This window comes from Erpetoichthys calabaricus, chromosome 10 (genome assembly GCF_900747795.2).
Source record: "Erpetoichthys calabaricus chromosome 10, fErpCal1.3, whole genome shotgun sequence".
In the NCBI taxonomy this organism is placed as follows: domain Eukaryota; kingdom Metazoa; phylum Chordata; class Cladistia; order Polypteriformes; family Polypteridae; genus Erpetoichthys; species Erpetoichthys calabaricus.
Window position 1 is genome coordinate 162,067,168 of NC_041403.2, and position 23,974 is coordinate 162,091,141.

At 40.3% G+C, this 23,974-nt stretch overlaps 1 protein-coding gene across 1 annotated transcript; it reads left to right on the plus strand.

Moving 5' to 3' along the window:
• The first annotated feature begins 7,917 nt into the window (after window positions 1-7,917).
• On the plus strand, window positions 7,918-23,302 carry LOC114659705 (lectin-like). Its single transcript, XM_028812322.2, has 6 exons — window positions 7,918-8,005; window positions 15,353-15,417; window positions 16,153-16,283; window positions 18,506-18,646; window positions 20,840-20,951; window positions 22,529-23,302. The coding sequence occupies exons 2-6, from the start codon at window positions 15,366-15,368 to the stop codon at window positions 22,600-22,602; spliced, it is 510 nt and encodes a 169-aa protein (XP_028668155.1). The 5' UTR covers window positions 7,918-8,005; window positions 15,353-15,365; the 3' UTR covers window positions 22,603-23,302.
• Window positions 23,303-23,974: the final 672 nt, after the last annotated feature.

Here is a 23,974-nt window from a genome sequence, read left to right on the forward strand (position 1 = left end):
GCGAATGCTAAGCAGAAGTGGACAGATCAGCTACTGGCTTTGTGCTGCTTCTGCCAAGATGCATTCCAGTTCTCTTTGCTCTGCGCGTTCTGAAGGAGTAGGAGGACGAGTGTTGGGGTTGGGGGTGATGGCTGATCGCACACTAAGGAGAAGCTGGCTCTGTGCTGCTTGTTTTTCAGTTTGTCACTCTGCGTGTCAAACATTTAATATCCTCTACAGCAGCTCTTATCCTGTCTCACTACCTTGTCTTGCGTGAAGTTAAAATGTTTTATAATAGAGAGATGTTACTCATATCCTTAGCCCGACATCCACATATCATATGTGTGTGTTTTAATAAGTTTACATGTGTTTAAAGCATGTGGGATGGGTATTTTAAAGCTTGAACTATAAAAAAAATGTGGTCTTTCTATATCGTGGATTTTCGCCTATCGCAGGTGGGTCTGGAACGTAACTTCCGCGATAGACAGGGGATTACTGTATTTACATTTCATTTGTTTTTCCAATTGGAGCACAGGCTGTTAAAGTGACTTGCTTAAGGTCAGTGCATTGGTGTTAGTAGTGGGATTTGAATCCACAACCTTTATGCTTTGACATTCAAGGTCTTAACCACTATGTCACACTTCCTGCTCTTTTCTTCTAGAATGAGTCTGATCCGACTGGAGCACAGCAATATAAATTAGAGCAATATTCACAAGCAAAGACTACAGGTTTGTAATCCTATACAAGTGTGTTATTACTACAGTCCATGCATTTCATCATATATAACTGAGCACACAATGCAAATAATTTAAAATTGCAATAAAAAAAATCACAGGGTTATAAGATCTGAGCTCATTATGTGACTTTGCTGAGATTTCCACTGAAACTCAAGAGGAGACCCTTGTGAGACTACCGCGGTAAATTATTCAGGAGAAAAAAACTGAGAAGCATATGACAAAATCAATGTTTTCATTTTAATTCTTGATAATATACACATATATATATATATATATATATATATATATATATATATATATATATATATATATATATATATATATATATATATATATATATATATATACTGTATATACACACCCCGTCTCTGCCGCTCGCGTTGTGAAGGGGGGAGCTGAGCGCATGTTAAGGAGATGCGGACGGATCAGATGCTGGCTGTCTGCTACCAAGCTGCATGATCTGCATGTCGCGCTGTGCGTCGATCATTTGGGGATGGCACTGTACAGCAGCTGTCCTTTTGTCTCACTTCTTTGTCTCATGGGACGTTAAAGTGTCTCCGAGAAATTGTTTGTAAGTAGGACGTGACATGCAAGAAGTCTCGTGGGACTTCAAAGTGTCTCTCTGAGGTGAAAACGTCTCGACCCAAGATTATCGACCTCTCGAACCCTCAGGTACCACGCCAAACACCAGGTAACTGTACAATTATTATTTATTTTATAATAATACCGTGCACTAAGCACCCTCCACTCCACATTACTCATACAATGATCAATACTCCAACTAATCACAATTCTCTCTCTCTCCTCCGCTGCCAGACACTTTGCCACCCTACTTCCCAGCTCAGCTCAATGTCTGGGCTTTCCCAGCATCCTTTTATACCCCCTGACCCGGAAGTGGTTCCTGTCCAACAATCCACAAGTCCTCATTACTTCCGGGTCAGAGTAAAAGTCCTTTTCTTCAACCTGGAAGCACGTCGTTTCTCCTGTTCATGTGACCAGGACGTACTTCCAGGTTATAGGGCACATAGCAGTCTAAAAGCCTCCCTACAGCGGCTCCCAGTGGCCCCCATGGTATCCAGCAGGGCTGCGCATACAAACTACAAGGTCCATGAGGCCCTGCTGGAATTCGGGGAACCTCCATGCTGTTGGGAGAGCTCCACCTGGTGGCCTGGAGGTGTGGGCCGGAATATTTAGCCGGCCATCCATCACAGACGCTATATAGCGCCCGACCCGTGTCTTCCCCGTGTCCTACAGACCCAAAACAGTCCCAAAAGCACAAGCAAAGACACACAACACACTTCTTCTACCACCAGTCCTCCTCATCAAGCTTTGTCTTCCTGCCATCTGACTCTGGCCCTGAGTGGTGGTTGCTGGCTCCTTTTATAGTTCACCCGGAAGTGCTCCAGGTGCGTGTTCCATGAGTTCCGGCTGCACTTCCGGGTGTAATGAATATGTTGCCCATATGGGCTCAGGAGTCCCAAACACAGCAGCCCCTGGCAGTGCCTGCGGAACCCAACAGGGCTGCACCCAACTCCAATTCCCAGGATGCCCTGCGGGAACCTGAGGCACTGCTCCACCCCAGGGAGGCAGCCATCTAGCGTCCAGGGGGAGGTATTGCAGTGTTCAGTGTCCGACTGGGTTTGGACACCAGCCGCCTGTCACAATATATAAAATCCAACGTCTGTCTGTCTGTCTGTCTGTCTGTCTGTCTGCCTGTCTGTCCGTTTTTCACAAGAGAACTACTTAACGGGTTTAGATCGGGTTTTTTTCTATAATTTGCTGGAACATTCCAGTTGATTTTGCAATTTCTCTCATTGTGCAAAGTATCATAGTTTGCTTGCGGTACCAATTTATTTGCACAAATCAGAGAGAAACAGAGTGGGCCAGGGGGGCAGGGGTGGCGTGGGCTGAGGGGCTTTTCTTACATTCGCTTAGCTAGCGAATGAGAGAACTGCTTAATGGATTTAGATCTGTCTTTTTCTAGAATTTGCTTGAACATTCCGATTGATTGTGCGACTTCTCTCGTCGTGCTAAGAACCATAGTTTGCTTGCAGGAGCCACTAATCCAGGACAGGGGCTGGGGAAGCGTGACATCAGGAGTAGGAAGCCAGGCAGGGCCCTCCTCAGTCACGCGCCAGCCTCTGTTCGAATTGCTCCTATCTCTCTCCAAGCTAGCCATACCTGTTTGTTTATTGATTTTTAAAGTTTGTCCTGTTTCACTACTACACAGGCAAAGCTGCAGGGGATGGCTAGTGCATATATAGTACATATATATATTTAGGGGGCATTGCAGCACCTCAAACCCCAGAAAAGTCCCAGGTGCAAATACAAAGTGTAATAGACAAATTACTTACAAAGGCTTCCTTCTGATAGTGGCACAAGCACAATACAATTCTTTTCTTTCTCTCTCTTTCTTACTTCCCCTCCACACCTCCCACATGAGCTTTGACTGTTCTTCACATCTCACACCAACTCCTCTAGCAGAGATCAATTGGCTTCTTTTATCTTAGACCTGTTTGTACTTCTGGTGACAGGGCATTGCCCATTGGAAGCAATTCTGGGTCATACGGAAATCCCATAAAGTTAGCAGTGTAGCTCCATGCAGAACCCCCTGGCAGCACCCATGGACCCCAACAAGGCTGCCCCCACTGGACTACAGTTCCCAGCATTCCCTGTAGGTGTTCCAATGGGTACCAAGGCCCAGGGATGCTACTATCTAGCAGGTTGAGACAGCGTGCAGACTTGATATGGATCCTCCCCAATCTCTCCATTGTCCTGACCTGCTGGCCGGTTAAGGTAATGGGGCCAAAGGATGCCAAGCCTTAATATATAGTTTATAGTTTTATATCTACAGTGCATCTGGAAAGTATTCACAGCGCATCACTTTTTCCACCTTTTGTTATGTTACAGCCTTATTCCAAAATGGATTAAATTCCTTATTTTCCTCAGAATTCTACACACAACACCCCATAATGACAACGTGAAAAAAGTTTACTTGAGGTTTTTGCAAATTTTTTAAAAATAAAAAAACTGAGAAATCCCATGTACATAAGTATTCACAGCCTTTGCTCAATACTTTGTCGATGCCCCTTTGGCAGCAATTCCAGCCTCAAGTCTTTTTGAATATGATGCCACAAGCTTGGCACACCTATCCTTGGCCAGTTTCACCCATTCCTCTTTGTAGCACCTCTCAAGCTCCATCAGGTTGGATGGGAAGCGTCGGTGCACAGCCATTTTAAGATCTCTCCAGAGATGTTCAATTGGATTCAAGTCTGGGCTCTGGCTGGGCCACTCAAGGACATTCACAGAGTTGTCCTGAAGCCACTCCTTTGATATCTTGGCTGTGTGCTTAGGATCGTTGTCCTGCTGAAAGATGAACCGTCACTCCAGTCTGAGGTCAAGAGCGCTCTGGAGCAGGTTTTCATCCAGGATGACTCTGTACATTGCTGCAGTCATCTTTCCCTTTATCCTGACTAGTCTCCCAGTTCCTGCCGCTGAAAAACATCCCCACAGCATGATGCTGCCACCACCATGCTTCACTGTAGGGATGGTGCCAGGTTTCCTCCAAACGTGATACCTGGCATTCACACCAAAGAGTTCAATCTTTGTCTCATCAGACCAGAGAATTTTCTTTCTCATGGTCTGAGAGTCCTTCAGGTGCCTTTTGGCAAATTCCATGCGGGCTGCCATGTGCCTTTTACTAAGGAGTGGCTTCCGTCTGGCCACTCTACCATACAGGCCTAATTGGTGGATTGCTGCAGAGATGGTTGTCCTTCTGGAAGGTTCTCCTCTCTCCACAGAGGACCTCTGGAGCTCTGACAGAGTAACCATCTGGTTCTTGGTCACCTCGCTGACTCCCCCGATCGCTCAGTTTAGATGGCCGACCAGCTCTAGGAAGTGGCATCTCCTGGTGGTTTCGAACTTCTTCCACTTACGGATGATGGAGGCCACTGTGTTCATTGGGACCTTCAAAGCAGCAGAAATTTTTCTGTAACCTTCCCCAGATTTGTGCCTCGAGACAATCCTGTCTCGGAGGTCTACAGACAATTCCTTTGACTTCATGCTTGGTTTGTGCTCTGACATGAACTGTCAACTGTGGGACCTTCTATAGACAGGTGTGTGCCTTTCCAAATCATGTCCAGTCAACTGAATTTACCACAGGTGGACTCCAATGAAGCTGCAGAAACATCTCAAGGATGATCAGGGGAAACAAGATGCACCAGAGCTCAATTTTGAGCTTCATGGCAAAGGCTGTGAATACTTATGTACATGTGCTTTCTCAATTTTTTTATTTTTAATAAATTTGCAAAAACCTCAAGTAAACTTTTTTCACATTGTCATTATGGGGTGTTGTGTGTAGAATTCTGAGGAAAAAAAGGAATTTAATCCATTTTGGAATAAGGCTGTAACATAAGAAAATGTGGAAAAAGTGATGCGCTGTGAATACTTTCCAGATGCAGTGTATATACTGTATAGCCATAATATCTAGAATTTTATATATACAGTATGTGACACTGTATGGAACTTATTATGAATGTAAAATAAATTAATGTTCGTTCTGGATCCTTCAAGTGGATAGGTGTTTTGGGAATCAGAAATGGTTCCTCTATGGCATCACTGTGAAGGACCATCAACAATGTATCTGGCATCTTTACCATCAACAATGTATCCGGCATCTTTATTTTTTAAGAGTGCAGTGGGCATTGCATGGGTGCCCATAATGAGGCTCGCTGATTACATTGTGACCGCCGAAGTCTCCTGGTCAGGGCGTATTAAAGCAAACCACTCTAACTTCAAGGTGGGTGGCCTTAAGTACAATGTGGACAGAGGTGCATCACTACATAAATCTTCCATGCCCACTTCAAAACTTTTTGTCCGTAGCTGGAGGAAGCCATGTTAGAAGAGTGTGGTGCATAAATATTTAGTGATGCATGGGATTAAATCCACGTACCAGGACATGTAAATCACTGAGCTACGTGGCTAATGCCATGCATCGTCTTCATCTTGACACAGTGTTAGAGCAAGGTATTTGAACAGGTGGGCTGGGGTTAGCAATGCACAAAGCATGCAGACTCCAAACATTTAATATTAAGAATAATCTATGAGACATCAGGGGTGAGCGTCTGAGTTAAGATCCTACACAATCGGTGGAGTTGCTTTCTTGATTGTCAACTCTGCACAGGGAGGACTAAATTAGCTTTGTCAGCACTGAGAGATGGTGATGGGCCACTGGCATGGTATTTTTTCTCTGCTTGCTGGCAAAATTTGTATATTTTACTTTCAGCTCTTATATTTTGCACCATAGGGTCATTTTACCTCGCTAGTTTGCTGGGCCCTTTCATCTTTGTGGTCACAGATTTTCCGTTGCAAGCAACACTTTCATGAGAGGCAAGTTCACGCCTTTATTTAATTCTCATGCCTTACATACATACACACAAACACATATACATCTACAAGTCTTGTGTGTGTATATATATATATATATATATATATACAGTATGTGCATCAGTGGACCTTCTCCGGGGCTCTATCGAGGTTTGTAATGACCCGCTGAGACGAGAAGGGGTGATACAGCTAACTGTCTTCTCTCCTTTTCTCCCACCACCTGCCAACTATAAAGACCCTGAGTTCCCGGAGGGTGGTGACATTTGGCTGACAGACTTCTCGTAATGTGAAGCTCCTCAAAGCATTGACTCCAGTAATCTTTTTTGAGATTTCCCATTTTATTTTGACCTATAACACAGGCAACAATACCAAGATAGGTGTAAGCTTCATTTACTTTTCTTAAATATTAAACAGGACAAGCACCCCAAATATTCATCAGGCAATCTGTCATTTCTTCACTTGGCCACAACAGTAATAACCAAGATGATAACAGATTTGTGACATACCATTTTTTCCTGATTTTTAAACGACTCTTGTTGCATACAAAAACACGGGCCAAGTCAGGCTTTTCTTAAGTGTCCTGCTAAGTAGCCCATCATACATTAAAGATTTTTTTTTTCTACATATTAGGAAGTTTTTCAAAGCCCAAACAACCAACTATATATGCGAAGAACCCATCCCAGAATTAAATGGTGTTGGGCAAGCAAAAGTTCGACAAGGAGGAACCTCAAAACCCAGTAAAGCACCACAAAATGTCATTAAAGAACCAGGATTGTTAAGAGCGCACTGACACCTCCAGCATGTCCAGAGGGAGAGTGAAGCAGGATATTTATGAGTGTTAATAATAAATAATAATAATTCATTACATTTATATAGTGTTGACAAAGTTATCGTCTGATATAGCGCCTCTCGCCACAGTCCCCGTGACTCGTGCTTCAGCAAAGAAACACTTGAAACGTGGAACTGACGTACGGCGTGCGGCCATTTCTTGTCTTGTATGTGAACCTCGCATGACCCTTCGAATTGGAAATTGGGATGAACGGATCGCGTGTCAAATAATACAGAACAATGGGAGGTAAAACGGGCAAATTAATGGAAATTCTGCACGATTTTTACTTTATGAGGAACATCGTTCATCGTTTTGACACAGTAACTTTAATAAAAATATTAAACCTTCTTTTGAAAAATTGATGTCCAGGAACCATCCTTTTTACAAAGTTTAAAGAGAAGCAGGACTTGCTTACAGACTTGCAAAGAAATAATAATAATAATAATCTGCGGTGGGTTGTCACCCTGCCCAAGCAAGCGAACTTTGATACTTTGCACAATGAGAGAAACTGCTAAATGAGCTGGAATGTTCCAGCAAATTCTAGAAAAAAACCCGATCTAAACCCGTTAAGTAGTTCTCTTGTGAAAAGCAGACAGACAGACGTTGGATTTAATATATATATTATTTAACTGCGGTGGGTTGGCACCCTGCCCGGGATTGGTTCCTGCCTTGCGCCCTGTGTTAGCTGGGATTGGCTCCAGCAGACCCCCGTGACCCTGTGTTCGGATTCAATGGGTTGGGCAATGGACGGACGGATGGATGGATAATAATAATAATAATAATAATAATAATAATAATAATAATAATAATAATAATAATAATAATAACTCAAAGAAGCGGAAGTTTTCTCTGTGTAAGAAATAAAGGTTCCGTTACAGGGTGGAGCGAAAGCGTGAGGTGTCAAATTTAACACTTTCAGAGCAGCAAGAGATCGACGTGGAGGTGGTGCGACCGCAATAAGAACGGCAGGCATTGCTATAAATGGGTGCGCTGAGTGTGAGAGAAGAGAAGAGAAGAGAAGAGCAGGTACATCTTCATCTCATTCATCAGAATCGAAGTCCAACTGTAGCAATAGGTAAGGCTGTTTAGACAAGTACATGAATTATAAAATAGCAGCGGTTAACTATAAAACGTCAGAGTTTTATGTATTGAATATCTATTTTCTACTAACGCGTTTGCCTTGGAGTTCGTCTAGCCGGTTTTTTAATCGTTTAATTCGTTTTCGCTTTGAGTTATTATTATCCTTTTTAATTTCGCTTCGCTTGCCCGTACATTTCAGTTCAATTCAAGTCAATTCAATTCAGTTCCTATGAAGACAGCGCTGTTTTCGGAAGGTAGAAACAAAATAATGTATCATGGACAACATGAACTAAATGTACTGAACTTGAAGCACTGATTTAATTATTTATTTATTTGTTTGTTTATTTGTTAAACTGGAATCCCCCACCAGTTTTCAGCACTGGGTAATTCTGATTTAGGTTCCCGTTGGACGAGGAGCCCACTTAGTCTCGTGCAGAAGCGAATACAAATTGTCTCTTCTCAAAGCCTGTACGTTTCATCATCGTACCGTCTGTAAAGTCCCCGGTGGTGTTTGTAACATACAGTACACCTTCAATGAGTAGCTAGCCTAGACGAAAAGTTCACCCATTCATTTCCGAATCCGCTTATTCAGATCAGGGTCAAAGATTTTGCCGGAGAGTATAAAGTCGGACGGATTCGCATATAAACTCCAAGTCAGTGGACTGTGTTCAAATAATCGGTGACACTTTTTTAGTTGAGGTTCTGTAAAAAAGCATCTGTTACTCATCTAGTCCTATATAACAAGTCCTTAGCAAAGACTTCTTTCAGTCTTAATTACGCTTATAAAGCATCAGTAAGGCGGTTATTCACTTCTGTTCAGTGTGGCGTCTGATGTGCTGAGGTTAAACTACTTATGAATATTAAGACTTCACAGGTCTTATGATGAAGTATGCAAAATCAAAAGTAGTATATCTCTCTTAAGCCTCCACGGACCCATCCAAAGTGACTTTTATTTTAGTAGGGCATATTACATGAGCCTCGCAGTTTGGAGACCCGGGTTCGCTTCCCAGGTCCTCCCTGCGTGGAGTTTGCATGTTCTCCCCGTGTCTGCGTGGGTTTCCTCCGGGCGCTCTGGTTTCCTCCCACAGTCCAAAGACATGTAGGTTAGGTGGATTGGCAATTCTAAATTGGCCCTAGTGTGTGTGCTTGGTGTGTGGATGTGTTTGTGTGTGTTCTGTGGTGGGTTGGCACCCTGCCCGGGATTGGTTCCTGCCTTGTGCCCTGTGTTGGCTGGGATTGGTTCCAGTAGACCCCCGTGACCCTGTGTTCGGATTCAGCGGGTTGGAAAATGGATGGATGGATATTACACCAATGAATGATCGCTTTACTGAGTTGTTAAGATCTTATATCATAAGTGTAAATGTGTAATAGATGTAGTTTTGCAGCAACTCAACTAAAGTGTTACCAAATCATCGATTAACCTATACTACTGATAGCGCGTCAGGGGAAACGTGTATTTAATGCGATTGCTTGACTAATAATCGTTATTTATTAACAGCATATTTCTTCGCAAAATTTTTAGTTTTCAAAAAAAAAAACATCGAAGAAGAATGAACTTTTAGGAAAGCATAAAGAATCTTAAGGTCGGGCTGATGCTTTCTTACTGGCTTGTGTGGTTCTTCCTAGAGCCACTTGACAGAGCACCATTTAATTCTGGGAAGGGTTCTTTGGATATGAAGTTGGTTCTTTGTGCTTTGAAAAACATCCTAATATGTGGAAAAAATCTCAGAAATCTTTAATGTTTGGTAGGCTAACAGGACACTAACAGATTAAGAAAACCTTGACCTAACCTGATGTGTTATTCTGTGCATCAGCAGTCCTGTTAAAGGCACCAGTCATTAGTATTTCACAAATCGGTTTCCCTCTGTTCAAGGTTATTTACTGAGTGGAGCTTGTTATGGATCTAAATAACCTTCATGTGGGTGGGTCTTTTGGGAACCAAAAATTTCGGCACTCTGAAGAACCACCTTTATTTTTAAGAGTGATAGAATACATTGCACAGGTGAATTATAAAGTGTATTATCATCAGAAGAAACCTTTGTTAAGATCTTGTATCAGAAGTGTAAATGTGTAATAGATCCATTTTTGCACTACCTAAACTAAAGTTTCACCAAATCATCGATTCATATAAATTGCAAAATAATATTTAGAGTGTCACGCAAAACTTGTATGTAATGCAATATCATTTCAGTCCATTAAATGAAAATTTCCAGGAAGTCATTTTTGTTCAAAAGCCACAGACGTCGAGTTTTTCAGGACTGTAATAAGAGAAATAAATCTGCCGAGAATCAGTCAGTGAAAAGTGACATTAGGATGTTGGTCTGAGAGGCAGAGTTTGAAAGAAACTGGCAACTAAAATGAAAAGGTTAAAATGGGGAAAGGTTTGGGATCACGCAGAAATCGGCCACACTAACGTTTGTCTTGTTTTACCCATTTTAATTTTTTCTTCCCACTGTTGCAGATGAGGACCTGTTAGGTTTCTGCTTCTCAAACTACAGACTCTGATATCCTTATCCATCTGGGTCCATCTGGGCCCAGAGCCACTCAGTCTATTAGGTGGCCTAGGCAGCCACGACATGTAAGGGGAGCCGTTTATAAGAGTTAAGTGGCATGTGCTCTGGGAGCCGAGAGTGACAGCCTCTCCTTGATTGTTGAACTCTGATGATATTGAGTAAGTCAATGTTACAGGCTTAGTGCTTACTTTATAAAAGTAAAACTGCACATTTTCTGAACACCAAGGTTCACATGTTCCTTAAAATCTGCAGTATATACCTAAAGGGGTGGCATTTGTGCTGCTGAGGGTGTGTGTACTTCAGACACCGAGGGCGGTCCAAACACAGGTCGTCAAAGTCTAACAATACTGACTACCTGCTACTGACAACAAGGAGCCACATCAGTTCACCCTGCCTAGAGCTCCAAGTAGGCTTCAACTGGCCTTATCTGGGCCTTCTGCTTCTTTTTCTATTCATGTTAGATCCATTTTATCCTCTTCTATGAAAATAGTAGTGTACACACAGTCTTCAGTTCCTTGGCATTCTGTTGCACAGAATAACCTTCATGTTTCAAAACAACAAGAGACTGATGGGTTTCTTAAGAAAAAGTTGCTTCGACTTGACTATTCCCATCCATCCATTGTCCAACCCGCTGAATCGTAACACAGGGTCACGGGGGACTATTTCTGAATTTAGAATTGAACTTTAGGAATGCCAGTACTTTGGAACCCAAGCAAAGACAGTTAATAATTTTTTGCATTTATATAGCGCTTTTCTCACGACTCAAAGCACTCAGCAATTGCAGGTTAAGGACCTTGCTGAAGGGCCCAACAGAGCAGAGTCCCTATTGGCATTTACAGGATTTGAACCGGCAACCTTCCGATTGCCAGTACAGATCCCTAGCCTCAGAGCCACCACTCCAGTTGACATGTTAAAGGTCTCAAGTGGGCTAACACAATGACAAAGGTATCTGTAATGACCAATTAGAATTTAAACATGACTCAAGGTGACCAATGAGGGTTTACCATTAGAACACTGGAGTAATGGCTGCTGAAAAATGGGGCCTTGTAGTTATATATGAATAATAAATTATAAATCAATTATTTAAAGTTGTAACAGCCACTTGGAACATTAGGAGGGGCTTGACTTTATACAGTGGATTGAGGTACTGGGCTGTTTTACTGGGTTAGCCATAACAAGTCCAGCAAACATGACAGCCCAACCCAAAAGTAGGGGCCTGAGTTACCGTGAAAGCTTGCATATTGTAAACTTTATAATTATCCAATAAAAGGGCTCGTCCTGCTTGTCTTCTTATTACAGTGGACTGAATACTAAGACACCTTCACTTTAGGCACACTTTACTGTGTTGTAAGTTTCTTTTTAAATGGGTACATTTGTCATTTTTGCTCACCAATCTATATTCAATAACCCATAAGAGCAAGGTATAAACACATTTTCAAAAAGGTTTGCAAATTTACTAAAAATCAAAAACTGAAATCTCTAATTTGTCAAAGAGGAAAAAAAAAGGCAAATTTGTCCATTTAAAATTAAATATGCAACACAACAAAGTGTGTAGAAAGTGAAAGGGTCTCAGTACTTTTTGAACCCACTTTATTTATATCAGTCTACTGGTACCTCGATAAAAAAACTGTTTGGTTTTCTTTCAAAAACGAGAAGTTGCTCAGGTGATTCCAAACTTTTTGAGTGTTAAAGTGAGTTTAGAAGATGGATGAATGGATGGATGTTACAGGGATGCCACGGGACTGGTCTTGGCTGAATGAACTGAAATTCAACTAAGAAAAGAGCAGAACTTGTAAAGCATCTGGCAGGCAGGCAGGCATTTAACTCTTTAAGGGCTAATTATTTTTACTTCCTTTTGTCCCAGGGCTGAATATTTTTCCAAAAAACTCAAGTTTTCTAAAGAGTACACAAAGGAAAGGTTTCACGCATAAATCAACATAAAATCCTTATTTATGACAAATGTCACTCTGTTTTATGTTCCAGGAGACCCTACAATAGGAATATTCACATACTTATTACATACGTGTTTGTCCCATCACAGTATGAACCAAGGTTATTGTAGTTTTGCTTTTTTATGTTAGTTTTTATTTCTATACTAGTCATTAATAACGGGCGCTAGAACAGTAGTGAATAAACATTAGTAGGAACAGTCTATATTAAATGGCAAGGGACTTTGACCTCATTCTTTTTGTTGGTCGTATTTTTCTTTCTTTCAGCCTTTCTTTTGTTGATGTTTACTTGCTGAGCTGACCGTTCTTCGTGGGCTGCCGCCATGTATTGTGTGTCTTTAATTTTCTGTGACAGTAATACTGTCTTGTACGTCCGCTGGCTTGTACATCCATAATATACCTTTAATTTTCTCTGGCGGTAATACAGGCGTGCACGTCGGTAATATGCCTTTAATTTTCTCTGACAGTAATACTGGCTTGTATGTGGCTGTAATATGAGTCACTGTATTGTGTACTTTTAAATTCCGCAGTAATACTGGGTTGTATTTCCGTAAAACGCCTGTAACTTTCTCTGACAGTAATATCGCGTATCACACCGTGCCTCACGCATGCGCACTTCACCAGAAGACACAAACACACAGACACCTGGATTTTATTAAAGAGGATTTTTTCTGACCTTACTTGAAAATTCAGTTTAGATTTAGTTTTCCTTCATCGTGTATTTTTAGTTTTAGTTTAGTTTTTATTTCGTACACAGACATTCCTATTTTATTTTTGTATCTGTTAGTTTCAGTTTTAGTTTTAGTAATTATGGCATGGAGCTCCTACGGAGTTTAGTTTTGTGTCACAATCAGACAGAACTGTACACTTAACAGATTTGGATACAAGTTTAATGTTAGTGGAAGCTTACTACACTTCCTGGTTTACCATCTGGTTTTGATTTTGTCTGATAAAAACAAGCATAATCAAGACTAGATACTGAATATGAACAATTTTACACAGTTTTATAATTTTTTAAATATTTTCTCATGAAAATCACGGGGGCTTAGGAAGAACAGGGCTCTTAGACTTGAATCAGTGTGCAGACCCCACCTAGCTGTATTGAGGGAAACAAAGAAAAACAAGCATGTAGTGTGAAGGTTAGGGACAGTGACACTTGAATAGCCCAACATAAGGGACAGTAAACCCATAATGAGCAGAGCAAGAGCAGGTAACAGGTGTATGGACAGGCATAAAATGATCTGAGATTAAGAACAATATATACATTATCTGAACCTGTTTATCCAGAGCAGAATCACAGGAAACCTGGAGCCTACCACAACAGGTTTGGATGTAATGCTGGAAAAATCCCTAGTATGCAATATTTTTGATATGACTGATGTTAAGAACAATAAGAATATGATATTTCAACTATCTATTTTGAGAGAGAGAGAAAGACATTGAAAAAAGGGAGACACGTATTTTAAAATATAATTCTGCTGATAGATTTCTTTCACAATATCAGGTATTTTGAGTTGTGAATATGGACTAAAAAGATAAATTCATAAATATAGAATAAACACAAAAAAAACATTAATATGTTTAGTTTTTCATCACTTGACAGACTCTTTTTGCCATACCTTTGTTTGTATCTCTTCGTTGTTAAACGATGTTTTTAAAGCTGAAGTGATTGGTCAGCAACAATATGCTGATTTTGTATAATGACCTAGTCAGTCTCTTGATCAGTGACATTTTATTTTCAAAAACCGGGAGTGGCCTCCCCATCGACTTTCTTCTATATACTCAGATATGGGGATGGATATTTGAGGAGTAAACCGCAAGACAATGATTATATTTTTATAGTATGTACATTAAGGAACCATCAACAACAAATCAAATCAAAGTAATAATATATTGAACAATTATTATAAAAGTACAGTTGAATAAATCAGACTCTGCAGCATGAATAAAAAAAAAATCGAGCATGTGTTCAGGTAAAGTATCACTTCCGGGTGATGGATTTGGCCTAAAAGTTAATACAGATCTACAATTGTGGTGTAACAACTACATGTCGAATTTCATCCATCTAGCTAGTTGTGTTTTTGAGTTATCGTGTTTACACACACACACGCACACACACAATTCCAAAAAACTGTATATTAGGACTCTGGGAGGTCTATAACGTCAAGATTTATCAAAATATCGAGGTTGAATGTTTTCATGATTACGATGCTTTACTTACTTCGTATATGAGAAAGTAAAAAAGATTTCTCGTGTGCAAAGTGGCAGGTGAATTGCTGTCAACAAAACAAAACTGAAACGTTACTCTCTCGTGATTTTTCTGTCCATACGGATAAACATTTTGTTGACCAGCACATTCTGATTTCAGCTGTTTGAATTACATCTTGATATACAACAAGCGCAAAGAAAGGCAGCATGTAAATCGCGTTCTATTTCACACGCTCTACTCACCCGCATTCAGCTCGCTCTGTCACCGCATATGCTTTGTGAACACCTGCCCTCTGTCACAAGCCGTCATTCACTGGATGAATATGTGCGGGCGGCTCGTGGTGGATGACTTTCTGTTTTAGAGTTAAAACTTACAAGGGTTAACGACTAACGGCAAGAATATTCATTCAAAAACAAAAAACTAAAAATATTTTAGGAAATTATTATTATATTTCAGTTATTCTTTCCAGCTACTTTAATAGTGTCGTTTAGTTTTAGTTTTTCATTTCGGTTTTGTTAATTATTTTATTTCAGTTTACGAAAATGTTTTTTGAATAATAGTTTCAGTTTTGATTTTAGTTTTCGTTAACTATAATAATCTTGGTATGAACTCATCCATTGTAACCTGCAATGCAATTAATTCTGCTAAATTCATTTATTTATTTATTTTAGGAAACTGTGAGCAATGAAGATGCTGGTTTTACTGATGGGCATTTTAGCTGTAACTTATGCCACAGGTAAGAAACAAATGGCGTGATGTTGTCCAGTTTGTACCAGAGGATAGGGACCGTACATTCTACATCAAAATGGCAGACACTACATTATCTGTATCCTTATGAAATTAAAAACAGCAGCGGAAGCTGCCCTCTATTTTTACCAGGGGAGATAGTATCTTGAAAGAGCTTTTTCTTTCCCCTGATCCTTCCATTGCTGTGGAATCACAGCCGGGTAAGGACTCCGGCCTTCTGCCACAAAGGATTCCCATTCCCCTGGTTTTCTTTGTATAGCTGGAGGGGAACATTTGGCCAGACAACTCTCTTTGCAACCAGAACTGGTTCTTGTTTAATAAATGAGTCTCCTGTAAAAATATTATCTTAGCATTTAGACTTGTTAAGTGTGAGAGTACTTTCTTTCTCTTTAATTCATGATTGAGACCCTTGACATTCCAGCTCACAAAGTTCACTATTTGGTCATATTGATTCTGACTTTTGGTTGACATTTTGTAGTCTTAGGTTAAGGTAGTACATTGTACATATGATAGCTTTGACATAGATTCATATTATTGCAAGTAACGGTTATGGGGGTATAAGGGATAAAACAGAAATGCCATTGCTCTATTTCTCTTCCCCCAGTCTCCCACAATGTCCCCCCATAGATAGGTTCCATATTCTTTACTTAGTCATTGCTTTTGTTACAATGGACATTGCACTGACACTATCATCATGCTTTTTTCCCCTCTTATTCTTCTGCAGACCCAAAGTTAAACTTTACAAGTAATTTTCCCAGATCCTGTCCGCTAAAGAATTTTTCTGACTGGTACGTGGTTGGGTCATACTGCGTCAAGTATTTTGGACAACCGCAGCTGAACTTCTCTGAGGCTGAGGTGAGTCCAACTATAAAGTTTAGTTCAGATCAAGCAGATGTTTTTTGATTGTTTGTATGCCCTCCCTTTAAAGTAAGTGTAAAAGTGCAAAAATATTCTTATAATAATAATTCTTTGCATTTATATAGCTCTTTTCATAGTGAGTGGGGAGCCACTTCAACCACCATTAATGTGTAGCATTCACCTGGATGATGCGGTTGCAGCCATTTCTGTGCCAGAACGCTCACCACACATTAGCTTTTAGGTGGTGACAAGGGGTGATTAGGAGGACAAAACGAATAGGCCAGGACACCAGGATGCCCCCTACTGTTTATGAAGGATGCCCAGGGATGTTTTTTGGCCATAAAGTGTCAGGACCTCAGTTTTACATCTCATCCAAAGGATTGCACCAATTTTATAGCACAGCTTCCCTGTCCCTGCATTGGGATTCACATTCAGACCACATGGTAGATGCCCCCTTCGGGCCTGACTAACACTTCTGCCAGCAGGGACCCAAGATTTTCCTGGTTGGTCTCCCATCCAAGTACTGGGTGAGCTTGAACATGCTTAGCTTCAGGAGGATGACCTCTTCTGAAGTACATGTGGTATGGTAGGTAGCTAAAAAGATAAAAGCAACGATTGTTTGTCAGTACATTAAACTATGCAGAAGAATTGTGTAATAATAATCTAATGATTAATGGACAATCTTCAAAAGGAGGTAGAGTCAATTTCCCTCAGTGGCCATCTTCTTGCTTTCTCAAGAGGGAAAAGAAGAGGAGAAGGTTAGCTTGAGCACCTCTTCTCAGTCCAAGGTGGTGTTACTTGTTTCAGATGAGCCTGGAGGGTGATTCACAAACACACATGTGTCACAGTAAGGACAACGTATGTCTCCCAGTTGAACCAGTAATGATATGTGTCAGAGGCCCTTTGATTGATTCTGCCCACCACTGATTTGTATGCAGGTACTCATCTCTCCAACCAAACATTACATTTTTTCCCCCTGACACACTTACTGACTCACTGCCCATGCTTCCTAATAAGTGCAACACTAAAACATGTGGATTCTTCACTCCTTCCTTTTTGCATTAACTGCACAACACTCTGGGTAATACTGTTAAAGGGGTAGGCTCACATATTACACACAGGTCACATACAAGTCCTTACAAAAAGATGTTACCTTTAAAATACAAATACACCAACACAGTTCCAGTTTCCTTCTGCGTGTGTGCGTTTTGTGTTTAAATGTATTTGAGTGTTTTCTAATAATTTTTGGCATACCAGTAAAATAGTACTGAATAGATGAAGAAGAATTCCCTCTGATATAGTGGCTTATTTAGCCTACCACCCATTCCTAGGATCAGCATTGTCTACTCAGGGGGATGTCCCATTCAACACTGGCTGTTACTGCTCTGTAATGTCATCCTGCCCATGAAAATCATCATAGGGTGCTGGGAAAAAAACTTTTGTCTGAGCCAGTCACACAGTGAAGTTCCAGGAAAGTATTCATCAAACAAAGTCAACCCTTCAAGTTCACTACAAATACACCATTCCAGATTTCACCCATAAGCACTACTGTTCTACATCACCAGTTTTAAGTACAATTCAAGGATATCTCATTTACAAGCTGTGTTGAGAATGGAGATGAGTAGTAGTAGAGAAAAGCGGATGAGGACTGTTATATGGTGCAGGGAGAATATCACTTTGAAGTGAACATTACAAAGAGAAAAGAAGCGAATGGCGGTGTGGCACTGTAGCTTGAGTGGGAGTGGACGTGATAAAGACTTATACATACCTGGTGGTCCATCTGCATGGGACACTGGAGTAGGTAAAAACACAGACCTTCAGGGTAAAATCTATCTGTCTATCTATCTATCTATCTATCTATCTATCTATCTATCTATCTATCTATCTATCTATCTATCTATCTATCTATCTATCTATCTATCTATCTATCTATCTATCTATCTATCTATCTATCTATCTATCTATCTATCTATCTATCTATCTATCTATCTATCTATCTATCTATCTATCTATCTATCTATCTATCTATCTATCTATCTATCTTGCCAATAATGTGGCTGAATGCTGCGTCCCAGAATTGAATTATTGGGCCTGGCATGCTTTCTATGTGGTTTAATCATATTCTGATTTCCTCGGATGTAAATCTTTAGCTTTCATAGAATGCTCAGCAAGCACTAACCTGTCCCCATTCTCTTTTCTTTCCTTCTTGGTTGAATTAGTTCTTTTGTCGGAAAACTGTGATAGGTGGCCACATGGTCTCCGTTCACAGTGAAGAAGCCAACAGTCAAATACTCGTCTTGACTATGAAGTTTAATGCCAGCAATCCACGCATTTGGATGGGAGGCCTGGAACTGTTTAGAGTAAGTACTGAGTTTAGTTTGCATGTGTTCTAAATTGATTTTGTCACAGAGTGGTGAGATGACACCATCCGCACAGGAAAAGCCATAAGCTAATTAAGAATAGGGCTCAGTGATGGGCGTCATTCTTGACTGACCCAAGGTAGTAGCAGAAGAGTAGCAGAATGAAGACTAAACTGATGGGCATTATGAACAACGCTGCACATCCTCTCTCCGTGACACTGAGTTGCATTGAGTAAATACAGCTGGAGAAATATTTTTTGTGTGTGTTTTCATTTCAGGCTACAAAACAACAAAATATGGATATATGGAATCTTGGGGGGGGGGGGGGGGGGGAGAGATTCTTTTCTATACCCACTGTATATAGTCATATTTATAATACTTCGTAACATTCACATGAACCCTTTACTTATTATTTTTTGAGCCTCTTGATGTTTTAAAATTTTGAATATTATTAAACCCTCTCTTATTTCCACAATTTAAATGTCATATTCAGGACCATCTGACAGGTTCCTAAAACTGTGACACTTCTGTCCATTCATTTTCAAACCTACATAATCTGGTTTGGGCTTTCTAGGGCTGAGTCACATGACCTAAAACAGCTTGCATGATGAAAGTGTAAAGCATGCATCTGTAAAAGTGCTTTGGGACTGCTTGTTCATGTGGAAAACCAACAGTCCCTTGCAGTTCATTGAATGTGCTTGCATTGGTGAATTATCATTTTTGATCATTCATTTTCTGCATTTTGTGACCATTGTTGGAATTTGTGTATTGGGACTTGTTTACATCTGTATCATCTTGGTGCTTCAGGTAACTGCACTTCTCTTTTTATGCCCCAGAGCATTTTCGTAACAATGAATCTTTTTATTTATAAGGATCCCACATTTGCTTAGGTTTGATGGTTTTCTCTCCCTCTAGTGGACCACATTTTGAGCAGGTTTTGGGAGTTCTTGTGTTCAGGAACCTGAAGATCATGACCTGAATAAAATGTTCTGCTACAGGGGTGTCTCTGAAAGAAACTTGTCAGCAAAATGTTTAATGCCATTTAATCAGTGCTCTCCTGCCATGTTTGCTTGGCTAGACTTTGTTACACCATGACAATACACAGACATCAGGCTTTCAGCTTAACCGGAGAGTCTGCTTAATTGTCTTCATGACAACTTTTTCATTTGTGTTAAAAAGGTGAGATACAAACTCTTTGAGGGAAAACGGTCTCCTCTTTTTCTGAATTCATATGAAAAGTTCAAAATGTGAAACCTTTATTAGTTAAGGCATCAGTGTGGTGCACTTTCAAACCAAACAGTGTAAAACTCCACATCGCAGGACTGTTGAGGTACTGGAAAGCCATCAGATGGTCATGTAACTGGCCTGTTGTTCTCTTTTTAAAACACGTGTCTCTCAAACGGCTCTTCTGCATATATGAAGTGCGTTGGTGCCCTGTGTGTGACTGGCTCAACATCCCGCATGGCACCTAATGCTTCATGTATAGGCTGTGGCTCCCCGTGACCTCCTAATTCAATAAACAGGAAAAGGGTGAATGAATAAAGTGCTTTGAGACGATATTTGTCCTGGAGAATATTATATAAAACAAGGATTTGTATTTCTGGGTTTATACTCGTCTATTCATAATAAATTATACAAAGTCTATAATGAAGTATAAGAAAATTTGCACCCTAGGAACCAAATTACCTGAGCTATTCTATAACATTTCATAAATTATTTACCTCTCTGATGCTGAACTTTCTAATCATGAAACAGGTCATTATGATAGCAATTGACAAGGATAATTCAAAATTAATTGCAGAATTACAGTATTTGAGGATTCATCTATTGTGCCTCATTATCTTGCACAATTTGGCTCAAAAATTAACCAGCACATCGTTATCTCATAACAGGCTTAAGTTTCGAGTTTGGTATTTTTCCGTCCAGCCATTTTAGCTCTAAACCGTCCTCAAGAAACTGTGACACACAGAGACACACGCACACACACACACACACACACAGACAAGTACACACTCACCATTGAGATATCAATGTTTTCGGTATCAGGATGACCCTAAAACGTTGAGATCCATCGAAAACCGGAGATCGAGATTTTTGACGAATCTAAAGCTTTCGCTCCTCCCTCATAGATGATAAGTTATGGTGGGGGAAGAAGGTACAAAGCAAAAATTGACTTTTTCTTCTTATTTCTAGACTAACAGGTTTATTTGGACTGATGGCTCCGATTGGAATTATGATGCTTGGGTTCCTGGTCAGCCTGACAATACTGCTAATATTGAAGACTGTGTGGAGATGAACTGGAAAGGTAAGGAAGAGAAATGGTCAAGAATTCAACAGATGCTTTAGGAACATTTAATTCATTATAATGATATATGGTATAATTAAAAAAAATTAAATTTGAGAAAAAAACACATGGGAACACAGAAGTGCAACCAATAATTTAAGAAATGTTATTCCATGTTTTCCATCAAGAAAAGCCTTTAAAACTCACAGTTGTGAAAAGACAGATGATTTAAATCTTCCGTGGTACATAAAACATGAGACATCAGACAGACGAGCTTCTTTATGTTTGCAAGGTTCAAAATACTTGTATTCCTTATTTCTCATTGCTTCATTCTCTTCATTGTAGTTCTGGATGAATGTTAATTGGTTGTCAGCTCTTGTGTACACAGAGCTCACCCCTATGATTGAATACAAATTCAAAAAATCTGCTTGACTTTGTCGGAGCGAGCCATCGACTAGTTGGTGTCCTGCTGAGAAACAGACAGATGATTTTATTCTGCCATGGTATTTAAAACATGAGACACCAGTCAGATAAATTTCTCTTCTGTTTGTGAGGTACCAGACACCTGCGTTCTTTATTCCTCATTGTTTCATTCTACGCATTGTTTTTCTGGATGAACGTTAATCGGTTCTCACCTCTTGTGCACACTCCTACAACTAAAGGCACATTCAAAAAATCTGTTTGATTTTGCTGAAGCGAATCATGGACTAGCTGATGTCCTCCCAAGAAACAGACAGGTGTTTATTTATTGAGCTAAACCAAGGTATGTGCAATAAAAAAAATGAAACCAACACAAATGAAAATTAAACCTAACTAGCAAGTCCAAATGAGAGACAAAGATCGAAGTAACAAAAAAGCAAAAAACAAGCATGATTGTCATAAGTCAATCGTCATAAAATAACGAAAGGTTTATTTTAAGTATTTTTTTAATTTAGGAGGTTTGCATCCCCAGATCGGTTACTCCACCCAACCTATAATCCTGTCACTCTGATTACCGGTAGGCCACAACCCTAGAAGCCACACCCCTAGCAATTGATGCAATGATGGCTCCCAGAATGACCAATAAATTCCAGATGTGGACCTACAGATCTCCAGTCTGTTGAGGTGGTGGTCGCTTTAAATTATCTGCCTGGTTGCACTTTAGTTAAGATTGGGTTAGGGGATGTTTATATGACTTAAATCGAGTAAACCAGGTGACAAAAACCTGCAATCCAATTTGCTGTCCTGCTGATCTACTGAATCACGGAGCTGCATCAGTCTGCAACTGGACCCATCTGAAAATGACAGAGATAGAAAGACCTAAAAAATAGCGTTAAAGATGCAAAAAATACCAAATGAATTCACGCAAAACCTATTCATGACATTTGGAGTGAGTCGCTGGGCATGTCACATTACAAGAGCAGCTTCACGGGAGCACGGCACTGACTGCCTCCAACTTGCTAACATTACGTAAATAAAGGCTTCAAGTGAAATATCGCTGGAAAGGTCGTGTAATGTGACCTGAGCTTTAGGTGATCTTCTTGTTGCAAAGACGACATTGATAACGGTGTCTTGTGGAAAGGGTCATCTTCTTTGTTCTTTTTTTCCTTTTCCTGCAGCAAACGGGAAGTGGAATGATGGCAAATGCAACTTGGAGAAGCCCTTCATCTGTGCATTCAAAAACAGAGTATAAGAATTAAAGAGGAAGATGGACGAATGTAGAAGAACGCATGCATCGCTTTTGGCTTTTAGTGCAGGAGTTTGATCATTGCTGGAGTTTAGTGTGTCTGTGGATGATGTTCAGATGAAGATCACCCATGAGGCACTGTTTTTCTTATTGTCAATAAATTGTTTGTTGAGGAAAGGGATGAACTATATGACGCTTGCACATAATTCTGGAAAGTGATCATGCACAATAAATTAAGAAACTACGAGATGCTGCCGCAACTTTTGCCAATCGATCGGCCCTTTCAAGTTAATGAAGACCGTGCCAGCATCCATGTGCAAAATGAATAAGGAGATGAAGGTTATTCTTACGCTGAAAAAAAATTGAAAAGAAGGTTAGAGGCCACAATGTTTGATTGGTGCATCCATCATCATGGCGAAGGTTGTACAGCTCAAATGTCGCTTCTCTAACAAATCTTGTCTACATGTAGTAAAAAACATAACAAACATCAAAGAATCAAACTAGAATGCAATGAAGTTCATCAACAAAATAAACCTAACATATGTATTCACCTCAACTTGTATTAACTGCTGATCCACAGGCCTGACACCAGGGATGAATGTTCTGATGAAATTAAAAAAATATACATTTTTTTTAGAACAAAACTCAAAATTTCATTAATCTGCTTTGCCTTTCTTAAAAACAAAATAAAAGTCTTTGAAAACATTTCTGTCCAGGGTTGTGATAATGTTAAGTAGGCAGGAGGGATTCAGAGGATCACAGTGAAAATGCTTCCTGTCGCGCAGGCACATCCGACGGTCACGTTCTGGGCTCATTAGAGGTAAGCACTACCACACCGGAACACACGGGGGCGCCGATGGTGTTGTTTCTTTCTCCACCCACAGCACCGAGAAGACGCCCAATGAGGGCAACTGACTCCGCCCCTTCCATTCCGAGAACTATTAGGCCCGAGATGCTTCTGGAAGGTTGCATCTCATTTGGGAAAGAGCAGTCCTATCTAAAATGCTGACTGCTCCTCATAGCTACCTCTCCTTAATTTGGAAGCCCTACAGCCGAGTTACTGTTTTTTGTTCTTGTCTGTGCTAGTGATGGGAACTCCGGCTCTTTTCAAAGCTTCGGCTCTTTTGGATCGGCTCCCTTTAAAGAGCCGGCTCTTACGGCTCCCGAATGGCTCTTCGTTTAGTATCACTTGGATGCTTATATTTTAGCCTAATTAAGCAATTATGAATGGTTTGTGTATAAGCAATTTCTTATTCATTGTTTTCAGACATTACGTATTTTTATGCATTTTTTCCACAGCAAACAAATTAAATAAAGGCCAAACTCAACAACAACAACACAACACTATGACTCTTTGAATAAACGTTTTTAGGCCAGG

What these genes read in the sequence shown, in the direction of transcription:
- LOC114659705 (XM_028812322.2), top strand. Translation starts at nt 15,366, where the DNA reads ATGAAGATGCTGGTTTTACTGATGGGCATTTTAGCTGTAACTTATGCC. An exon ending in AGCTGTAACTTATGCCACAG is followed by an intron (nt 15,418 to 16,152) that starts GTAAGAAACAAA and finishes ATTCTTCTGCAG; the next exon opens with ACCCAAAGTTAAACTTTACA. An exon ending in TGTGGAGATGAACTGGAAAG is followed by an intron (nt 20,952 to 22,528) that starts GTAAGGAAGAGA and finishes CTTTTCCTGCAG; the next exon opens with CAAACGGGAAGTGGAATGAT.